The sequence below is a fragment of the Grammomys surdaster genome, unplaced genomic scaffold, assembly GCF_004785775.1.
Source record: "Grammomys surdaster isolate TR1022 unplaced genomic scaffold, NIH_TR_1.0 124976, whole genome shotgun sequence".
Lineage (NCBI taxonomy): Eukaryota > Metazoa > Chordata > Mammalia > Rodentia > Muridae > Grammomys > Grammomys surdaster.
This window is the reverse complement of record NW_021619904.1, coordinates 753,440-775,533: the sequence shown is the minus strand read 5'-3', so window position 1 is coordinate 775,533 and position 22,094 is coordinate 753,440. Positions and strand designations below refer to the sequence as shown.

General features: G+C 40.4%; 1 protein-coding gene across 1 annotated transcript; it reads left to right on the top strand.

Annotated features, from left to right (window-relative positions):
* Window positions 1-1,448: 1,448 nt before the first annotated feature.
* On the top strand, window positions 1,449-2,416 carry LOC114636825 (late cornified envelope protein 3D-like). Its single transcript, XM_028784927.1, has 2 exons — window positions 1,449-1,469; window positions 1,897-2,416. Exon 2 carries the CDS (start codon window positions 1,914-1,916, stop codon window positions 2,208-2,210), a length of 297 nt encoding a protein of 98 aa, XP_028640760.1. The 5' UTR covers window positions 1,449-1,469; window positions 1,897-1,913; the 3' UTR covers window positions 2,211-2,416.
* Window positions 2,417-22,094: the final 19,678 nt, after the last annotated feature.

Genomic DNA, 22,094 nt, shown 5'->3' with positions numbered 1-22,094 from the left:
TTTCTATCCAAACAAAATGTTTATGCACAGCCAAAGACACAATAAAGAGTCAAGAGTGATAGGGTAGGAAAAATTTGTGAAAGAAACATCTTATAAAGAGTTAATATCATACTATATTAAGATTTCAAAGATCTCAACAGCAAAGGAAAAAAATCCTGATCTTAAAATCGAAGAAACAACCTGAGAAAATATTTCTTAAAAGAAGACGTGCAAATGGCTTGTAGATGTATGAGAAAAAGTCTCATATCCTTAATCATCAGAGAAATACAAATTAAAGATAGAGTGAAATATTACCTCACACAGTGAGAGTGGCTATTACTAAAGATACAAGAAAGAACAAGTATTGTCAAGAATTTTGAAGAAAAAAGAGGATATTTACTAGAAATGTAAAGGGTCCCAGCCATTGTAGAAGATATTATAGAAGTCCTGAAAAAATTAAAAAATAACTGCTGTGCGATCATCAATGTCATTAGGTGTGTATATACCCTAAAGGGAAGAGACATTCATATACTGAAAAGATATATACACCCTCACATTTATTGTTGCATCATTTGCAAGATCTATAATAAAGAATCTGCCTAAATGTATTTGTTGACAAATGCACATAGAACATATGGTGTATATTCAGCCTTTGGAAAAAAAGGTATTCCTGTCATTGCAGACATCAAGAATGAATCTGGAAGATATCACATTAAGTGAAATAAGCTATAAACAGAAAGACCTATTTTTTTTTGCATGATATCAGTTATGTCTGGATTCTAAAATAAATTGCACTCAAAGAAGCATGTTGTAAAATGGAGGTTGCCAGGTACTGAAGATAGGATGAGCAGACTGGAGAGATCTTTCTTCTTATGATAAAAGTTGTGAGTTTTGTCATCTCTAAGTCTCCTCTCTGAAACTGGTCTCAGGTATCTTTCTGTTGTCTTGTCCTATACACTGTCTTCCAATAAGGCACTGCTGTTTCTCTACTGTCACCACTAGAGAACATCTGAAGGTCCTATCCCATAATTTTTGGTCTGCAGTACAGTGGGGGCTTTCCTTATGAAGGCTGGAGCCTTATGCTTGAGCTCTTCATCTAGGATAACATTGTGATCTCATCATGTACTCAGTTTTGAGTGATGGGCATCCTATACACATCTCCATGTCAATACTCCTAAATGGCCAAAACAGTGTTAGAGCTTGTGAATGAATGGGGGAAGATGGGGCAATGTCTGGGGAAGAACAAAAGGAAGGGATGCTGCAGTGACAAGTGCTTCCTGGTTCCACCTTATGGGTTCTTTAGGCACGTGCACAGGAAAGCACTGGAAGCCAGTAACTGGGAAGTCTCTAGCACTGTCACCTCCCCTAGTTGTGAAAACAGCAACATGCTTTGGTGATGCTTCACCAGCTCTACACAGAATAAAAAGGCTCCTGCTCTGGATTCCTCATCCACAGCCTGCTCAGAAAGTCTCCTATCACCTTTGCATCTGGTAAGTGGCCATCAGGGACCACTTCATCAGGTGGGAGTGTGTGGGACAGCATGCCCTCCAGATCTGAACTAGAACCCTAGGAAGAGGCCCACAATAGACCATGGTGGGGGAGGTAATGGTGAGAGGGGAAGGAGTGTTTGGCTCACAGTCAGGAAGCTGGGAGTCTTAAAAGCCACAGGACATCAGGAATACTGTAATAATTAAAAAAAATTGTTCTGAGTGTGTTTACTAGAGATGCATGTATATTTATCTTATAGTCTTGAAAATGCTTTATTTAAATAGATGTGTGCCTCTGTAGTCCTCTTTATTTCATAGAGATCTTGGTTTAGGAAGCAGATAAGTCATAGAAGGCATGTGTTTGACAGACTAAGTCAGTAGACATTCACTAACAGCTTCTCCCTATAATGTTTCTATTATACAATTCTAGGTCAAGATCCTGCGGAAATGTCCTGCCAGCAGAGCCAGAAGCAGTGCCAGCCTCCTCCCAAGTGCCCTTCCCCAAAGTGCTCCCCAAAGTGCCCCCGAAAGGACACAGCTCAGTGTCTGCCTGCAGCCTCTTCCTGTTGTGCTACAAGCTCTGGAGGCTGCAGTGTCCCCAGCTCTGAGGGAGGCTGCTGCCTGAGCCACCACAGGCGCAGGTCCCACAGATGCAGGCACAGGAGCTCCAGTTCCTGTGACCGTGGCAGTGGTCAGCAGTCTGGGGGGTCAGGCTGTGGCCACAGCTCTGGGGGCTGCTGCTGACTTGCATCCTGAGGTTGAGACAAGAGAATTTGGAGTACTGAGCAACAGTGACATCTTGGCTTGTTCTTTCTCAGACATTCTAATCTCTTTTGGGCTATGTGTTTTTGGGCTCTTCTAATGAATTTTCCAAAAGCCTGGTTGCTTCTCCTTCTCATGGTTCTATCACCTGTGTTTGGCCATGTAGGAGAATAAAATTCTTTCTCAATGTCACCAGTCTGTTACTTGTTCCTTGACTTATTCCATACAGGGTTTCTCAAAGTCAACTGGGCACCTGATTTGCATTAATATTCTTGGATACATACCTTCTTATGAAAGAGAAGGAAACATATCAAAAGGAAGTTTGAATTTGAGTCCATGCTACCTCTGTTCCACTACTCAATCCCTCAACTGACTGGGACAGAGTGCTCTGAGGAAGTAGCTAAGGACATGGGATCCCTTTTGAGTAGGACTGAGGATTTGTATGATAGGCTTTATGATCTTCATGATGGTCTTGGGACTCTACAGAGTCAGAATTAAAATGCATCACAGATGAAAGAGGAAGAATGGACAAGCTCTTTCTGAGAACATCCAGTTTCACATTTAGCTAAACTGAGCACCCAGAATTGTAAACACTGGTGAATCTGTGCTGGTTCACCTTGAGCCCAGGGAACTATGTGCATTTCAGGGTGGATAAACTAAGACTCATTAGTTAAATTCCAGCAGCACAAACCTGGAGCAGGTTGAATTTCAGTTCTGATGACTTAATAGCTGAGCAAAACATCTTGCCTCTCTGTGCCCATCTATTCTCCTCACCCAAAATATGGAACAATAATTGTTTCTTGAAGAACTAAATGGTTTATGTAAATGTATGTAATTATGCAAAACACTGTTTAGATGTTAATTTTTATAATTTGTTAACATGAAAACTGGGAAACAAGGCTCAGGGCTCAGAAGCTTCTAAGTCAGACTTGAGCTTCCCACAGTAAAGCACCATCGGGTTTCTTGCTGTTGGTGAGTCTAATGGAAGTGAGGAAGAAGCACAGCCAGTGACCTGATACAGGCCAGTTATTAGGATAGCCATGTAATTAATTACACATAGCTTTGTCACCAGAAATGGTTCCTGTCAGATGAAGTCCTCATGGGTAGAGGAAAAATTGGTTCTTTAGACTTGGTTAGGTTATAGACATAGTCAGAGCTTGAGCAGTGGGACAGGAAGGGCTCCTCCTGAGATTTCCAGGTTTTTATGTCTCAGGACAGAGAACTATATTCAGGACACATGATTAGAAATAGAAATATTTATTAAGAATAAGAAAGAGACTCCAAAGAATGGGAATGGGTTAGAGAACAGAGAAAAGGCATAATCTCAAAAGGACTGGCTCGCAGGACCTTTCACCATCATTTACATAGCACTCACCTTCTCCCAGTGTTTGTAAATCATGTTTGTTTTCTTTCCCTATGCTTGCTATATGTGTTGCTTGTTGCCCATGTAAGGGCGGGTCTCCAGTCTTCTGCTCACAGCTTCTTTCATGTGTTAATTTTTTTATTTCTATTTTTATTGGATATTTTCTTTATGTTAATTTCATGTTAATTTGGATCTCTCTCCTTCTCTCTCTCTCTCTCTCTCTCTCTCTCTCTCTCTCTCTCTCTCTCTCTCTCTCTGTGTGTGTGTGTGTGTGTGTATGTGTGTGTCTTGTCTGTCTGTCTATCTCTGGCCACAGTTAGGATGCAATCAAAAACTAGTTCAGCAGACATCAATTCATTTTATAGTCATTTGATTAATAAATAGATTTTGAGTCTCCCACATTCCAGGTGCCATTTTAGGTACTGGGCTACCATGGAAACAAGGTTTCTGTTTACTTCAATCAGATACTTATCTTAGTGAACACTTTTCCAGGTTGGTATCTGTAGTTTCTTGCACTGTATGTAGTTGGATTTATAACTTCCTTGGTAATAGTCAGCAGTGTAGGACAGGCAAATCCAGACCTGGTAAAAATTTAAGGCATGAAAATACTTGACTTTGTAGGGTGTTAGGAAGTCAGAAAGTGACTGCTAGATTCCCAGCAGAATCAACGGCTTTAGTAATGAGGGAAAGTCAACAGACCTTAATTACTATTGTTCACATCACATTGTCCCATGCCTCACAGGACATTTAAGTCAGAAGAGGAGACAAGGGCAAGACACACTAATATCTCGTGCTGGTTCCAGGAGTTTTACAGATTGTTTAAGAATGTTTTTCTTAAATGTTTAATCCTAGTCTCCAAGTCAGCATCAGCCCACTGAGTTGTACCCACAGGCAGAATCCCCAGATGTAGACAGTGTTGCTATCACAGGAGTCACAACTCTCACTGGGATGTCCATGGCACTTTAGCAACTGTGATGGCATAGGCAGTACAGCTCCCAGAGCTTATAGCATATCAGCAGGCCATAGGCAGACACTGTACTGAGTTCTTTGGGGGGACACTTTGTCGAGGAACACTTAAGTGGGGCTGACACAGTTGCTGGATAAACATCAGGACTTTACAGGAGGAGTCAGTGAGCCTGAACAAATTAAACTAAACTAGTAAAAGTAAAATAAAACAAACAAAATACGTCAATGTGTAAGTTTCAGACCAGTGTTGCCTCTTTCTTTACTTTAGTTGGAGGTACTTGTACTTTCATTTGGCCAAGATCTAGAGAAGGGAAATGACCTGTTTTGGAATTAAATTGGCCCAGTGAGCTATGATTCTTTCCCTCTTTTTTTTTTTTTTGACAGGACGGTTAACATCCTTCTGGGTGAACCTTCTCTTTTGCTTAATACAGGATACCACAAAGACCATGTGTAAACAGTGCCCCCTGCAGGCACTCAGTGTACAAGATGCATGATGCCCCATTGTTTTCCAAGGGTCTGGAATTCTCTGGATGTCTTTGAAGACTGTAAAAATCAGGGGGAACTTGAGGAAGCAGTAAGTGTCTCATCAGGCATGAGAGGGAGGGTATGGGATCTTGAGATCATTCTCATCACAGAACACTGCCATAGCTCACCGATCTTCACCTTTATCCCACTCTTCCACTGTTGCCATTCCTACCGTACACCAGGGCCTCTCTGTCACCTCCTACCTGTCTTCCCTAGAATCTCTGCGTTGAACCACAGGCATGTCTGCTCAACTCTGTTGGCTCAGGTCCACTACTCAGATAAACACATACTCATTCTGCGATTCTAGGTAAGAATCGTTTTGTGTTGACTGTGTACCATGGAACCCAGGAGGACTTCAAACCTTTTATCTTGATCTGGGTTTTATGATGCACATGGAAGTATGTGCCTTTGTCCTATCCCAGGGGTAGGTCCACTTCCAGGACCCTGTTTTTAGTGCTTTCCTATGAACATTTAGAGAAATTACCAAGCAGAAGAAGGGAATCTTAATAAGTGTTACCTTCATCTCAGGTCTTGTGGTAGTTATTGTACTTGTATGTCTTCATTCTTCTTATATAACCTTACTCAGAGCATGTTCTTCGGGTTCATTGGTACTATGGAGACAAACAGAACCCATTGGTGCCCTTGACTAGCACTTAACTTCTCAGAAGGTCTGATGGTGCACTTAACTACTAAGCCTGGCCAAGTAGATTACAGACTAAGTGGCAGTGCAAGCATGTGTAGAAAGGCAGCAAGTAGCCTGAGCCAGTGCTTATGCTTGTCACTCCCACTTCTTTGTAGAGTTTATCAGAGGATGATAGATAAGTTCCTGCCATATGGGTTTTGATTGAGCCACATACTGATCTTGGTAAGGAGACATGGTTAGGTAAGTAAAAGAATGGAGCTGGTCCTTGATTTGAAAGGTAGAACTTCTTCCAAGAACATTCTGCATCTGGAATGAAACATGGGAGGAGGAGAAGTGAGGGAGGTCTTGATGGAGGATCTGATCATGTAAAAAATGTGACTTCCATCTCTGGAACCAGCAGAAATCACAATTAAAAGGTAAAAGGGCACTTGTTTGTGGCTCTCTGCTGTGTTTGTAAAGTTGAATCTTGTTATATATCTAGTGATGAAGATTTTGTTGACAGTGATGAACCTGATGGAGTTGCATAAATTTTACTTACTGAATAGGCATGGTAATACTTGAGGGTTGTATATGGAAATTTCATACAAATAGAATGATAGTTTTATTTTATCTTAATGATTACATCAAGTATAAACAAACCATTGGCTCCATCTTTAATAAGACAATATAATATGTTGTAGATGCTACAGGAAAAAAAGGTTATAGATTCTTAAATACAATTCTTAATTGGTCTTGTTAAGTCTTCTTTTTCCTCTGTCCTTCACTTCACTTTGAACATTTGCAATATTATGACTTCTTTAAAGAATCCCATAGAGATATTCAGCTGAGATGTAGCTTAGTTAGTGGAGTGCTTGTGTTACATATATAAGGCTAGCAAGAAGAATTTTGTTCTCAGATGAATAGTATAAGCAGCAAATAAATATAACAGTGATGGATATTTCTGAAGGAGAAATTCAGATCACTTTGATATTCTATAGTCTGGGATTCAGATACACTCGCATGAGTAAATATTTTGACTTTTGGTCACATGTACTCTTTAGGTGAAAGCATAGGCCATTTAAAATCAGCCAAGAATCAGCTCATAACATACAATACTTAGATTAGTCTGGAGTCCAATGATTAAAATGTTCCAGAGATACCTGCCGGAGTTGTCATGAAGCACAAGCAGATTTCCTAGTGAGGAAAATTCTTGGAGGATGTCATGTCATGTCAGGTGCTTCTTTTCATCCGGGAGAGGGTAAGTCATTATCCCCACCCTGTAGTCTTTTCCTTTGATAATTGCAGGCAGAATGGACAGCTAGAGGAGACACCCTGTGAGGACAGAAGACTGACTCACCAGCTAGTCTTTTCTCCTGGAGCATTTTGGAAATCCCAGAAGGAGAAGACACGAGTGCCATCCATTGTGGTTATGAGCCCCTGGGGCCTGCAGAAACATTGTGAAGACTGAACTTGGTTTAGCAGATTGAATCTTTGGAAGAGATCATCATCGATTATGTCACTTGACCTCATGGGAATACACACTATGGTTTTATCTTCACTAGTGCACTTCAGGCAAAGCACAACAATCAGTGACAGCATAATTGACAAGACTATGACTTTGTGTGAAAATCCATGTGACAATTGATAAATCATCTCCCTTCTAGTTCAGATAATTATGCTGTATATACTACAGAAGAAAAGTCCTGGGTTTTTAAATAACATGAATTTTTAAGTAACACGCTCATCATGTACTCATTTGCCCCCATATGATTTGAAACAAAATTGAATCATTTATAAGGAGCATGAATGAAGAGCCTTGGCATGATGAATTTATTTCTGATTTATTCATACCTCCTCCTCCTCCTCTTCAAGGTCCCAGTTCTGGTCCTTGTCTAGGTCCCAATAATCATTCTTTATGATAAACCTCTGGTCCAGTTCTTCTAAAGCTTAGCTGATTGAATATTTAGAGTCTTACATACTGAATGATTTTGTCAAGATCTACACAGTGGAGGACAATAGGAAGTAATGTTTCATTCTGTCTAAGTCAAATAGATGAGGTGTAGCTTTGAGGGTCTGGGGCTCACTCTGCTCTAGAAGGAGTGCCTTGCTTCTTTGCTGATTGTCTCTTCTTCATGTAATGTCATATAAACAAAAGCTGGAGTGGAGGGATTCCTAGTCCTTGATCCTGATCTTGGAGTAAAGGTTTGTGAGGTGTTTCTTCCCTTCCTCTTGGTGAAAAGGATCAACACATCTCCCTACACTCCAAGGAGCTCCAAAGGACCACTCATAAGGTTACAATGTCTCCAAGAAAATGAGATGAGCATTTCAATCCAGGCTTAGACTTTCACATTAGGTTTGTTCTCTAAACCTGTTGTGATTAATGAGGAGAAAGAGTTGGCAGAGCAAAGAAAGTGGGCAGCATACAATTTACCTATGTGCTTATCTAAGGTGGGAAGACTGGAGAAATGACAATGTTCCACTGTCTTCAGGCAAAGGAATGCTGCAACAATAGCATGTATTGATAAATTCAAAACAGAACCTAAATTCTCCTCCCTAGAAATAAACACAGCTGTCAGCCTGGTTTCTTATTTGAAAAGCACCTCACATCCTGATGCAGAGAATCAAAGCATAGAAATGTTATCTGTTGACAACAGTTTCTTACACTCTAAGGTAGCAATTCCTGGTGATTCTTTTTCCTAACTGTTGAACTTGGGACCTAGTTAACTTTGGGGGAAACATCATAAATTATTGTTCTGTTAAGATTATGTTGCTGACTAACTTGGGATGTGATCATTGAAGTTCTATTAACTAGCATCTTCTTTGTATTCATAAATACAAAAATGAATACACACACACACACACACACACACACACTGCTGTGTGTCCTTGCAGGTCATGTGTCTCCTCCCTCCAGCGAGTCAAGGTGAAAATAAATAGTAGGACTAACTAAAGGGATATTTTCTTTAGTCTACCCTTTTGCCTTTATATGTAGATCAGAAAGGGAAAAAAAAATCTGCCTAGAAGTGGGAGCGGAAAGAAGATACTCTAGTCAAGTATTATTAATACTGAGAGTCTATTTAGAATGAATGCTTATGTTGAATTAAACTGGATTAGGCAGTGTGTGTGTGTGTGTGTGTGTGTGTCTGTGTGTGCGTCTGTGTGTGTAAGATGGATGTTTTTCACTGATTGAAGTGAGTGATTGATCCTTGTGCAGGAGATGGCAACACTTGAGATAGAGCGAGAGTCTCTGTGCTTGTGACACACTGAGATTAGACTACTTATCTTTATTCTAAATGAAGTTTTGGAGTCTTCCATATATAAATCAAAGATGAATGTCACATTGCTTAGAGAGGGCTTATTTGCTAAACACTAATTAGTGGAACTAGTTCTATGAATTAAATGCGTTTTTCTGCATGTCTGTGCTAATCAAAGAGGCTGAGAAATGTACCATATCTGCTCATAAAATGCTTGTGTTGCCAAAACATCCCTTTCTCTTATCTCTCAATTTCTATAGACTGCTTATAAATAAATGTGAGTCATATTTTGAAGCTTGTCTCATCTTGAATTTGTATTTTAAAGAGTATATATAGAAACCATTTGCTTCTTGGTCTGTTGGTTCACCTAATGCTGCTCCTATGAGACTTCCAGACCCAGGTCACTGGCAATTACTGGTCATGTGACAGATGTGGAAGTCCCCACTACTGACCCTACAGTTCCAGTATGAGTTTTTGGTAACATAACTTGGGATCTTTGGGACTCACATCATTCTCTGTAGCAGCTGCAGTAGAGTCAGAACAAGATTCTCCTGGAAATACATTCAGAGATGAATGAAGATGGTCATTTTGGAGAACTGCATGGTGTGTGTGTTTGTGTGTGTGTTTGTGTGTGTGTGTGTGTGCAGTTTTTCTCAGAAAGATCAAGTCAACATCTACTCAGATGTATCAAATAGTATCCAACTACTTTTCTTTTAAAGTTAAATAATATTATGCACATAATAAATATATGGCTAAAGTAAACAAGTAATAAAGAATTCTTTACCCAGGACAAGAAGACCTTTTTTTTTCTAGAAAAATAAATACATTTGTGCTTGTGCATCATAAGTATACATAACCTTGGCCAGACTCATCTGCCCTAAGAGACTCAGCCCATGGAGACAGCAACCACATTATAGAGGACTTAGGTCTAGTGAATTGCAGGGCTGACTCCCTTGTCTGGACTCTGTGTGCTACATCAGCTTTCCATTTCCTTTGTTCTTTCATTCCCAAGGCTTGTGAGTTTTGATGGAAATTTCTTAGGTTCCAGAAAGACCTTCTCCTGTGATTTCAGAGCATAGGAGGCTTGTGCACAAGATGCCTTTATTGGGACTAGCCTGTGAGTTCTGCTGCGGCTCTTGAGGAAAAAGGTGGAGGCTCTTACAAAGCAGAGCAGGAAATGCTGTTCAGGTATCCACTGATGTTCATCCCATTCAGAGTGGCTCCATAGAGAGCTCTCAAGTGACTTCTGTCAGTCTTATCTGTGGACAGGATGAAACTATTAAGACCCACCACCTTCTTAGGCTGGACACTTCTAGAAAACCTGAGCATCTCAAGGAGCTAACCACTAGGCTGGAGAGGATCCAGGTATCATTGTATTTATCCCAATTAAGAGTATATAATTGTAATATATTTTGAGAGTTCTACTATCTCCTTTAACACATTTAAAAGAAGACAAAATGAAGAGAGATAAGTTGTTAGTAGTGGTGCAGACAGCTTAGTAAAGACTTAGAAGGAAGCATATTCAAGACTTGGTGACTCACTGTCCATGTGAGATGGAGAAGAGTGTTAGTCAACATGATGCCACTGACCAGCCTATCTAAAGGTTAGGAGATGTGAATGAAACAAAGCAGGGGAGTCTTTTTAGAAAATTAAGATCTATCATAGAAGGACTCTGCTAGACATATTATCAGGATTTAGACAAACGAGGCTGGAGCCTAGTGTTCTTCCTGTCAAAAGAGACATGGTGGAGACTTGTGAAATGCAATGATTATTTTCTCTTTTCTTCCTTTCTTCTGTCCTCCTCATCTGTTTATCCTGCCCTCTCCCCCTACTTTCTCTCCTTCCTCCATCCCTCCTTATCATTCACACAGATCTAGTTTGGTCTTTTTCATCCTTATTATAAGACATTTTTTCAAAATCCCTCTGAGCTATGAACAGCTTTGTTGTAAAAAATATTATCAGTCCCTGAGCAGGGTTTCTACCTTCCTTATTCCATTTATGTTCCCAGATGAAAGACATATATATACAGCCTTTGTATTTTAATATGTGTTAAGCAGCACAACAGCTGGGCAGCTGCCTAGCCTCCATGTTGTTAGAATCTACCTCCTATTCATAACCTAAGTTATTACTTATTATGTTTCATCTGGGCTGCTCTTAGTTCCAATTAGGCAGCCCTGTAGACCACATTTTCTTGGCCCCTAGCTCATGGTGGCTCTTTTTCTCCTGCAAGATCTTCTTCAATCCCATAGTGGCTCTCCTCTCCTCTCCTCTCCTCTCCTCTCCTCTCCTCTCCTCTCCCCTCCCCTCCTCTCCTCTCCTCTCCTCTCCTCTCCTCTCCTCTCCTCTCCTCTCTGCATCTTCCTCTAAACCTGCCAAAACTCAACCCCACCCATTTCTCTTCTCCCAGCTATTAGCTGTTGGTATCTTTATTCACCAACCACAATCAACTGTGAGCAGAGCCACAGGGGCTATGTGCAGACTCTCTGGTTCTTGGGGCAAACAGTTTTGGAGGACACAAATTAGCATTAAAATACAAGCAGCATTAGGCCAACCCACTACACAGCTTGGCAGGCAGGTTTTTATTGTGTTATCATTTTTGCATTCCTAAAATATAATGGATTGTAAATTGACCACTTGGGAAGTATTTTATTAATCTTTTCTAAATGGAATGAAAAGCTCCAAGAAGATTGAGATCATGTAAAGAAAGACTATGAATGATAAATTTGAGATTGGTAAGAAGAAAGCCAGTGCCCCAGAGAGTTGGCTTTCAGCAGGAATTCCACTGGTACATTCTTATGTTCTTGACCCATGTCTGAACTTCTGCAGTGAAGAAATACTGCCATAGAAGAGGCTGTTTCTGGCTCCAGTATTTCTGTACCTGTCTTGTTGAAACACCGCTCCTTTGCTCTGTGGAAATCCAGGTAAATGCTGTCTAGGCTACTGAAATGACAGTTCCTGTGATGGTTGAGGGACCTTCTCACTGGAATAGTCAGAAGATCTCACAAGCTGAAAGTCATAGAGATTAATAGTCATAGTCTAAAAGTCATAGTCTAAGGAGACTAGAGATTAATTTGGGATTCTAGGATAGAAACAATGCCATCTGAATCGTCTCAGAAACAGCATTGACACATTAAAATGTCCTGGTTTACTTCTTCAGGGTTTCTAGTGTGAACCTAGGAACAGTTAACTTATTCAGCTCTCCAGAGATGAGACTTTGGATGATGACAGTGACTCAGAGGAAAGCAGTAAATATATCAACCCATCATTTGTGATGGTAGGTATCCATACTCCAAAACCAGGAGTTTGGATGTTAGACTTGATGAGAATCTCAATGTTAGAAAAAAAGCTGTCTGGGTTTAGGGAACTTCCTTTGAAAGTTCCATGAGGAAATTGATGAGGTCAGCCAGTCATTTCTCTGAACACAGGAGCTCTGCAGCCTCTGTGGGAGCAAGCTGAACTGACTGTGTATAAAAGTCTCAAGGGAAGGAGTTGTGTAAAAGGCATGGAGGACTACAGAGGGAACAAACATACAGGGCCTCTATTTGCTTCTATGAACTAACTTTCTTATCACATACTCAATATCCTAGTGCCTCGTTTTTCATCAGTAAAATGAGGATTAAACTGGCATTGTAAAATTCATTAATAAAGCAATAAGCAAGGTAATGAGATGTTTATGTGGAGCAAAGTCTTAGACAAAAGTACTGCTCAACATTTATGTGTGAGATTCCTTAGTGTCTCAGAGGTAAGTCCTCCGGTGAGTCCTTCCAAACTAACCCCCACTTTAACTAAAGTCCAGAGAAATACCAGTGACTTCTGTCTTCCACACTTGCCATATAAGCATAGACCCAATACTTTTCAGTTATTTAAGAGATGTTCAACAAAGGAGTACTAACTGCCTAATCTGAATCATTCTAGATGCAAAAATCTGTGGCTGTGGAAAAGAAGTAGGTATAATGTAAGGGTTTCTTATTAAATGAATGTTAAGAAGATAACACAGAATGTACAAGACAATTCAGACAATTCAATTGTTACCAAACTTGTGATAAACCTTGTGCCCCCAATTAGGTCCAGCCACCCGTACTCAATAAGCCAATTAAAAGAGCTAAATTTCTGAAAGGTGGAAGGCAGAAAAAGGAGATCTATTCAATGTGGCCTCACTGAGAAGTGAGGCAAAGGGATCCAATGAACACAGTGTGTCTTCCCAGTGCGACCAGGTTGAATCTTACACAGGTGCTGGGGTCTGAACTCATGTTGTCATGCTTACTTGGCCATATTTTAAACACTTTTTTAAACTATTAGCTTTACTGCCATTCTGAAGATTTAGAATTCTGTTTCATGTTATGAAAATATGACGTTTCTTTTTGTGGCCTAGATTATTCTTCCTTGCTTCTGTGCCTATTTTAGAAGCAGGACTCCTTATTATAATGAGGAAAAAATCTTGCTAAACATTTTACATCCCAGAACATAGTAGCCATGGATCTAGCAAAGGAGGCTTAAGCCCCACTAGAAGTAAAATGGGGCAACACACACAAAAACCCTATTCAGAGAACAAGATAGAAATGAACTTGCTTCGAGTCTCTGAATTTCCATTTACTGTTTACAATCTAAAAAGCAGTTAATACTTTCCATCGTCATGGAGGAGAGAGATTCTGAAAGTGCTCACCTGACAAAAGCTTATCTCATATATGTAATATATATATGAGTATATATAGTATACTATAGTATCTATATTATAGTATAGTATATATGTTACTCTATATACTCTGTATCTTTCTCATCGTAACCATCTCCAGTCATAATAGTTACTACTCAGCAGGAAATCAGAAACTCACTGGTTTAATGTCAAAAGAAGTAAAAAATATTAAAATATTCTAATTCGAGCAGAAATATTAGAAATAATTTGTTATGGACACCTATGTAAGGCAAAACTAATCACATATTCTTTGAAATATATTCTCATGTATCAACATTTTACTCCTGATACTAAAAACAACACCCAGAACACACTTTAAGGATTGAAAGTTGTCTTGGGATGGTGGTGAGGTAACCTTTTGTTCTGGCATTTTTCCAGCTTTTATGCAGTGCAGCAGTCAATGCGACGGGCTGTGCTCAGAGAGCATCACTAAGCGCCATCTAGTGTTAATTTCAGGTGCAAGCACTAAAAGCTGGACGCTCAGGGTTTTTTGTTTGCCTGTTTGTTTGTTTGTTTGTTTTTCATGAAAGAATGCAGCAAACACATTTGCATTCATTTTCTGTTTTTAAAAAAGCAAATGACAAAAACCCAAATTACCAGCTTTTTTTAAACCTAAGCTTAACATTACATATTTAACAATAGTCAAACTGACGAGGTTGCCAGCATCCATGCACAACTAGAAAATATCCTTAGTTTACACTAAACCGAACTGTATTACCATTGATGCAGTAATAGCTTCCATCACTAAGTACTGAAAATAAAATTGAAGTATTTCTGTAGAAGATTCATCTGGAAATGTTAACTTCACAGCAGGTTGACACTACTCACTCACAATTCTACACAATGGGAAGCAGATCCATGCTGGTGTTAAAAATATAGATCTTGTCCTAGCACTACTCAAGAGACACAGGGCTCACTTCAGATTACGTTTTGTTTAAAGAAAAGTGCATACAGAGATTACAACAATTTTAAAGACAAAAGAAAGAAAGAAAGAAAGAAAGAAAGAAAGAAAGAAAGAAAGAAAGAGGGAGGGAGGGAGGGAGGGAGGGAGGGAGGGAAGGAAGGAGGGAAGGAAGGAAGGAAGGAAGGAAGGAAGGAAGGAAGGAAGGAAGGAAGAAAGAAAGACTGATCCTATTTTGTGGTCCCAACAACAAACTCAAAGAAGAGAAGGAAGAGGAGGAACTAGAAAAAGCAGAGGAAAGGCAGGATATAGGTAGGAGCCAGGGAGAACCACGGGTCCAGGACCGCCCTGGGTAACAACTTATATTTAGGTTAGTTAATTGGGTAACACCTCTAATTGTGTGGGCATCTTGTTAATTGAGCATTACCAAACGTGTAAAGCCTTTGGATAATCTTTAAGCGTTAGAGTTTCATTTCTACCCCGTACCACTTAGATGGTGGGATGGTCTGGGCTCAGCCAAGCATTATGGAGACAGCGTGAGAGATTGGCAGAGCCATCTCCCACGCTGGCATCTTGTGGGTGGCAGGACCAGTGCTTTTGGCCGGCATGAGCTTCGGTCAGAGTTGAGCAGTGGTGGGAGCATGCCGAAGCTCATGGTCTCAGGCCTTGCCTAGTCCAGAAGATGGCGGGCCCATAACAACAAGCTAGATTGGGCCACGCTGTTTTAAATTTTAGCCATAACATCATTGTGTTTTCCATTCTCAGGCTTACAGTAGTTGTCACTCTCTGGAAGGACTAGGAGAACGCCTTTGTGACACCAAGGACAAATTAAAGATACAACTACCCCGCTGGTCAGGCTGTTCATGATAACAGGGAGAAAGTTAAAAAAAAAAACAACTCAGAGAAAACCCGCAGAATGCACTGATTAGTAATCAGCTGTGTCCTCTACAGCCCTAGGTAAACATAGCCCACCAGAAATAACTGCCCGAGTGAGTATGGCCAATAAGTTTAAAGGCTAAGCAAAGTGCCCAAATAGGTTTAGACAAGTTTTGCTGTTGCTAAAGTTTGCCCTTGCTAAAGTATAAAAGGTGTGTGCTTCAGAAATTCGGGGTCCTTCCTGCCGTGAGAGTGAAGAGACCCTGATGCGTCGGAATAAAATTCCTCTTGCATTTTTCAGCGATCTCTCGTGTTTGCGTGGTTCTCTCAGGGGGTCTCCGGTAAACTTAAGCTCTGCTCGCTAGAGTCTTACCCTTCAAACACTTTGAAAATTTGACTGATATGGGCTGGATCTTGAAAGGCTTATTAATCCAATTGATGACTGTTAGAACAAAATATGAACATTTTCTACAGGATTTGAAAAAGACCTTAGACTTTGTTTAAAATGTTAAAAAAATCCAACATACAAACCCTAATTACTTGCCATAGTATGAAACATAAAAATACAACTCATGTACTGTCAGAGTTCTGTCAAAAGAATGATACATGGGGAGCAATGCCTTGGGGAACTGTGAGAGAGGCTCCTGGGGAAAACGCAGAGGACCTTAACCTCAGGTGTGTTTTGTTCTTGGATGTGATTTTGTGCCTTCTTTGACAAACATATATATTGAATTTATAAGAGGTGCTTATTCTTGTTGGATATCAGATCATAGCTATAGAACCCAATCTTGGAAAGGATATGGTGAGTGATATCCTTAGTGTACCCAGAATCTGCATATGGCCTTCTGGTTTGTTTTTGTGTTTCACCAGATATAATTTATAGTAGGTGTGAGGCAATTGTGTTTAAATTAGTTTGTCCTGAGAATGTTCTGAGAAAGTGTCAAATGGAAGTTTTGACAGGCAGGGTAAAAGGAGGTGGGATGTAGAGTTAAAGACTTCGGGCTGGTACTAATAGCAGCCGGTGATGGGAGAAAATGGAAGAAGGGAAAGAAAATTACACACACACACACACACACACACATACACACACACACTGAGTGGGTGAATCATGACAACTTCACAGATACACACAGATACACACACAGAGTGGATGAATCAAGACAACTTCACAGATACACACACACACGCACACACACGCATGCACGCACACACGCGCACGCATGCGCATTTGGTGGGTAGAGCAAACCCCCACAAGCTGGCTCCAAACAGCTATTTTTTTCTCCCAAAGCTTATATATCACAGCAAAATCTTTCATGTAGTATAAATTTATGATTACATTCTATTTTTCTTCTAATGAATGATTATGAAAAAAAACAGTATTTTCCCTAAAGATTACATAGTATGGGAAAAGAAAAACCCCAAATTATTGCCAAGAACCCACATACATGCATAACTAAGCAACTTTTTATAGGTTAACAAATTGAAAGCAAGCAAGGCAATTTTCTCAGCCTTTTTTTTTAACTAGCAGGTGGCAATTTGTGGTTACAAAGAAACTATCAATTCTTTTCTTATTTATCTTAAAAAGTAATTTTATAAAAAAGTTTAAAAGAATCACAAATTTAAACTTTTATATAAAAAGCAATCAGTCATTTCTACTTTAAAGCCTCAGAATTCACATTTACTCATTAGTAACTTTTATTAAATCATATGAAGCTGGAGGCAAAAATGGATACAAAAATCAATCATCGGCTTAGAGTTTTCATACAGTTCTTAGATTAAGAGGGATGTGAAGTCATCAAGCAGAGTAAAACTACACAACAGCATGAAGTCCTCAGGACACATGGTCCTTGGGGTCTGCCTCTAGGAGGCACACCCACTGAGATTGTGCTAACCGGTGGGTGGGCCTGATTCCATGAGTTCTAAAAACATTTGTTGATTCTCTTCCATGGCCCTTGACAGGAAAGGACTGCTGTGTTAATATTTAGTATATGCTTACTGATATCTATTTACGTGGTTTTCTGATGATGTTTTTCTGAACTCAAACGTCTTTCCTTGGATGGTTGCTTTCTTTGTTACATTCATGTATAAAAAAGTACACTGAAACTGCAGTAAAATTGTCTACAGCTTCAGAGTGTAATTCCCATTCTTTAAGGCCCTCAAATCCCAAGTCAGCCTGAATCCAGAGGAGGTGCTCACCAGTCTTTTTAGTGAAGTCTACAAATTCAAAATACAAAAGGTCTTTCCCTTCTTATGTGCTAAGAGGGTTATTCAACCATTTTGTTATCCAAACACATGTAAAAACCCATTAGGATAGCTATTCTTTATTCTATGCGGCACTAGGCAAATGCTTTTTCCCCCGTTTTTAAAATAAAGGGGTCTATGCTTCCATTACAGTTTTTCCCCCAGAAAAGACTTAGATGCTGATGCTGGCAGATGTGAAGCGATTGGTCCAAATCCACAAACAAAAAATATCTTCAAAGCCAGAGCTAGGACCGGAGTTTCTGAGTCCTGCTCCAGTGCTGGAGCATTCAGCACTTTCAGCACATTCAGCTTTGGCATTCAGACAAAATTGCGTGTCTCCTCGTAACAGATAAAGGATGATGACGTGAAAACACTAGTTCTGATTTCCAGCTGCATTTGCTGCCCAAGCTTGGCGTTCCAATATAACTGCCCTGTCTGTGCTGTTCAATTATGCACTTCTGGTGGGGATTCAAGGGTTACTCCTCTATTTACTTTCTTCCTGCTAAATTTGTAATACCTGGACTCATGCCGAGGACCCTTAACGGGAGTATCTTTCTTTGTTTTCTCTACTAGCTCCTCAGTTCTCTTGATTATTAAACCTTTGTGTCTATGCAACCCTCTTCTCTGTTGCTTGTCCAGAGTTTGCAAGCCACTGTCCTCTTTTGCCCCGGGTCAACATTAAGTTAAGCCAGTAGATGGCGCTAGAGGAGTGACAAAACGGGCTATAGCCTCACCAATTGTGGTCCGTGCCTCCCTTGCCCCCCGCCCCGCCATGCATCTTCCAGTCTCCGAACTACAGTGACTTTTCACAGATGCTCTAGGGCACCCCCCCCCCAAGATCCGGGTTCTAACCCCGAAGATGAAATGAAGTTTTCATTTCGTCCTCAGAAGTTTTACTTCCTCCAAACCACAGCTTTGTCCTTGTTCTCCAAAGTTGAGGTCTAACACCTTCCTGCCTATAGCCAGTTTGACTTCTTACCATTATCTGACCTTTTACAACAGAGATAACTGAATGGTCCCAGAACATTTGTACATCACAGGCATGTTTGAAGATACCCAGAGAGGCTAGCAGAGGCACGTACAGAAAAAGGTGAGGCCAAAAGTCACCATGATATCTTTCTCTACCGTGATTTTGATCACTTCTTTCCTACTGTAAAAACCGGTTGAAAAGTTTCTTCCAATATTTTAAATGTGACAATGATGGAATGTCCTTTTGTATTAAAGTTAGATATTGTTTCAAGCAGTGTTTCAGGGAAGTACCTTGGGCTCTTCATTATACGGTCCACTCTCTAAGGGTGGATGTTCTACAGTCCCAATGTCAGGAGTTTAGCGCGCCCTCTGCTGGAAAGATTAGAAGAAAACAATCAGTATAATGTGGGGACCCCCAGAACTGTCATTGACTAAAGGCTTTGAGGAGGTGGGCTTCTGGAGCCTGCAGCGGGCCTGGGCTGTAAAACCACTGTTAGATCAAGGATCTGCTGCAACTGGTGCTTCCTGCTTTCCATTTCCTCTCATTTAATCCAGTGTTAACAGGAAGACACACAGGGGTCCTAGAGGACTCTGTATTGCCACCATGGCCTCTCCTCAGTGTGTGAATAATCACTGGCAAAAATATTCTTCCCAAATCACTGGTGTCTAGCTTAGCAAAAGAGAAGAAAAGATGGAGAATGTTCTAGTGTATTATGGACCATCCCTCCTTCAAGACTTGGATTCTTTTCCTAGTCACCATCAGATGGGAGGACAAATGGGTGGGGTATCTTGGTGTTAACAGAGGAGAGACAGATTGGGGCTAAAGTGTAAAAGTCTCATATTCACACTAAAAGGTGACTGTGTGAACATGAATTGAGAGTCTACTAGATTTTGAATTAAATCCAGTTCCCTTCACTACCATGGCTTCCAAGAAAAATGCCTATTGTTACCTTAAACTGCTCCTACCCTGTTTCCAACTCTCAGCTGTTAAAATGACAGGCATGTGTCACCCCTGACACATTCAATGGCCTTAGGGGTCAAGGCCAGGGGTCTAGGCAAACCAAGTGACCAGTCCACCAGCTATGTTACATGCCCAGCTCTCAGTTTTAATTTTTCAGTATTTCTATGTCTTTTAAAATTCTTGTTTTATATTATTTGCTTATTTCATTCAGGTGTTTGTACTCTTTGAATTCATTCAGTAGTTTATTTTTATCCCTTTTGACTTCACTAAGCATTTCTTGAACTATTCTTTAAAATTCTTCATCTGGGACATCCTCTCATTCTCTGTGGTAGTCATTACTGTGGAGTAGGTATTTGAATTTTCATTTTTTTTAACACTACTACATCAAGATTACACCTTTGGGGGTAATAATATTGATTGGACCTTCTGTCAGTTGTATTTGCTCAATTGGTGAATTTTGCTGTATGCAAGTGGGGCTAGGCTATGGTAGAGTAAAATACAGAGTTTTAGAGTTAGCTCCTTAGTGCCTGCTTGTGGATGCCTCCAACAGCCTCTGTTTTTTTTTCTTTTTCTTTTTCTTTCTTTCTTTCTTTTTTTTTACTGGAGTAGAATATTAACTGCAGAAGCAAATTAAATGTCATGTTAGATAGTTAAAAACAATGATCTCTTATATTTTTGGTTGTGAGCCTAGCCTTTAACGGCTGAGCCATAGCCTGATATAGCTGTCTCCTTAGAGGTCTGCCAGAGCCTGACATATACAGAGGCGGATGCTCACAGCTGACCATTGAACTGATCTTGGTTTCCAATGGAAGAGTTAGAGAGAAGACTGAAGGAGCTGAAAAGGTTTGGGGCCCCATGAGGAGAGAAATAATACCAACCAACCGGAGCTTCCAGGGTCTAAACCACCAGCCTGGGAGCACATATGGAGGGCCCCATGGCTCCAGCTGTATATCTAGGGGAGGATGGCTTTGTTGGGCATAGGTGGGAGAGGAGGTCCTTGGTCCAGTGAAGGCTAGATGCCTCAGTGTGGGGGAATTTGAGAGAGGGGAGGTGGAAGTGTGTGTGTGTGTGTGTGGGCACATCCTTATAGAAGCAGGAGGAGGGGGATGGGATAGGAGGTTCCTGGGGGGGGGAAGGGGATAACATCTGAAATGTAAATAAAATATCCAATAAAAAAGAAACTAAACAACAACAACAACAACAAACAATGATCTCTAATGACAATAGCTATTGGAAGTTCAATGAGGTATACACTAGGATATCATTTATTAAGATTAGGAATAGAAGGAAGTGGACAGGGTACAGACAGGGATTACTACTTGATTAACCGAGGAACAAAGCATTATGGGAAAATATCTGTAAGGGGATTTAGGGAAACTGTTGGGATCTACAGAGTTTAGAGATTATCGAAAATTTAGAAGTTTATGGCTTTAGTGTAAAAAGAAGAGGTGTGGGGAGATCAGTAAGGTGAGAAAAGATGAGGATGAGAGGCAAAGTGTGAGGGTGTAAGTCGGCAGAAGAGGGAACATAATAGCAGATTGGGTGGAAAATGTGCAGAGCAACCATACAACCTGACGAAGCAAAATACAAGTGAAAACAAGCTCATTGCAAAAGCTTTTGCAAACACGATGATAAAAAATGAAAGGAAAAAATTAAAGGACAGCAATAACAACAACAGAAGACAAATTCCATTAGATTAAAAACAAATCAACAGGGCTGGTGAGAGGGCTCAGTGGGGAGAGGTGCTTTTTACTAAGCCTGGCAACCTGGGTTTGAGCCTAAGGTTCTACTTGGTCAAAGGTCCATTCAACCTCCATATATGCACATGGCCACCCAAATAAGTAACTGCAATAAAAAAACCACCAGTCAATATTTCTTCCTTGCTTGGTTTGGTTTTAATTTCTTTTCCTCCCTGTGATGTTTCATGTAGCAAATGGGCCTTTAAGGGAGCTGTGGATTGAAATTTCATTCCAGACTCAGATTCCCTAAAGCAGTCTTGGGTGTGTATTGTGGAGTTTGGATCAGTTTCAATGTGTATTGGTGGCTGTGCTCTGTGTGGAGCTGTAGTGGAGTTAATTTCTTAATACAAGCACAGAAACAGCACTTCTGACAACATTGGTCCAAAGCCTGATCTGGAGCTGGCACTTTTCCTAGAAGGGTAAGAACCACGTTCTTGGGTTTGTGTTAGTTTTGCCTTGGGGCTTGGCAGTATATAGCACCTTGTTGCTGATGAGTGCCTGCCAAGCCTGCAGAAACTTATAAAAGCCTGCATAAGCCTGCAGGAGCCTAGGGAGGCTGGCCCTTCTGAATTCCATTCAGAAATAGGAGTTATAAAGGGAGGAGAAAGAAGAATCATTCTCAGTGAATATATTAACATGTTTAATCCTGTTAAAATTGCAGGTAGATTTCACAAATCTCTTTAAAACTCAATTTACTCTTTCCAGGTGGAGATGTAAAAGTGGTTGGAAGTGATAATACTAAAGGTTTAAGGCAGT

Coding starts and splice junctions, on each gene's coding strand:
- LOC114636825 (XM_028784927.1), top strand. CDS start 1,914: ATGTCCTGCCAGCAGAGCCAGAAGCAGTGCCAGCCTCCTCCCAAGTGC.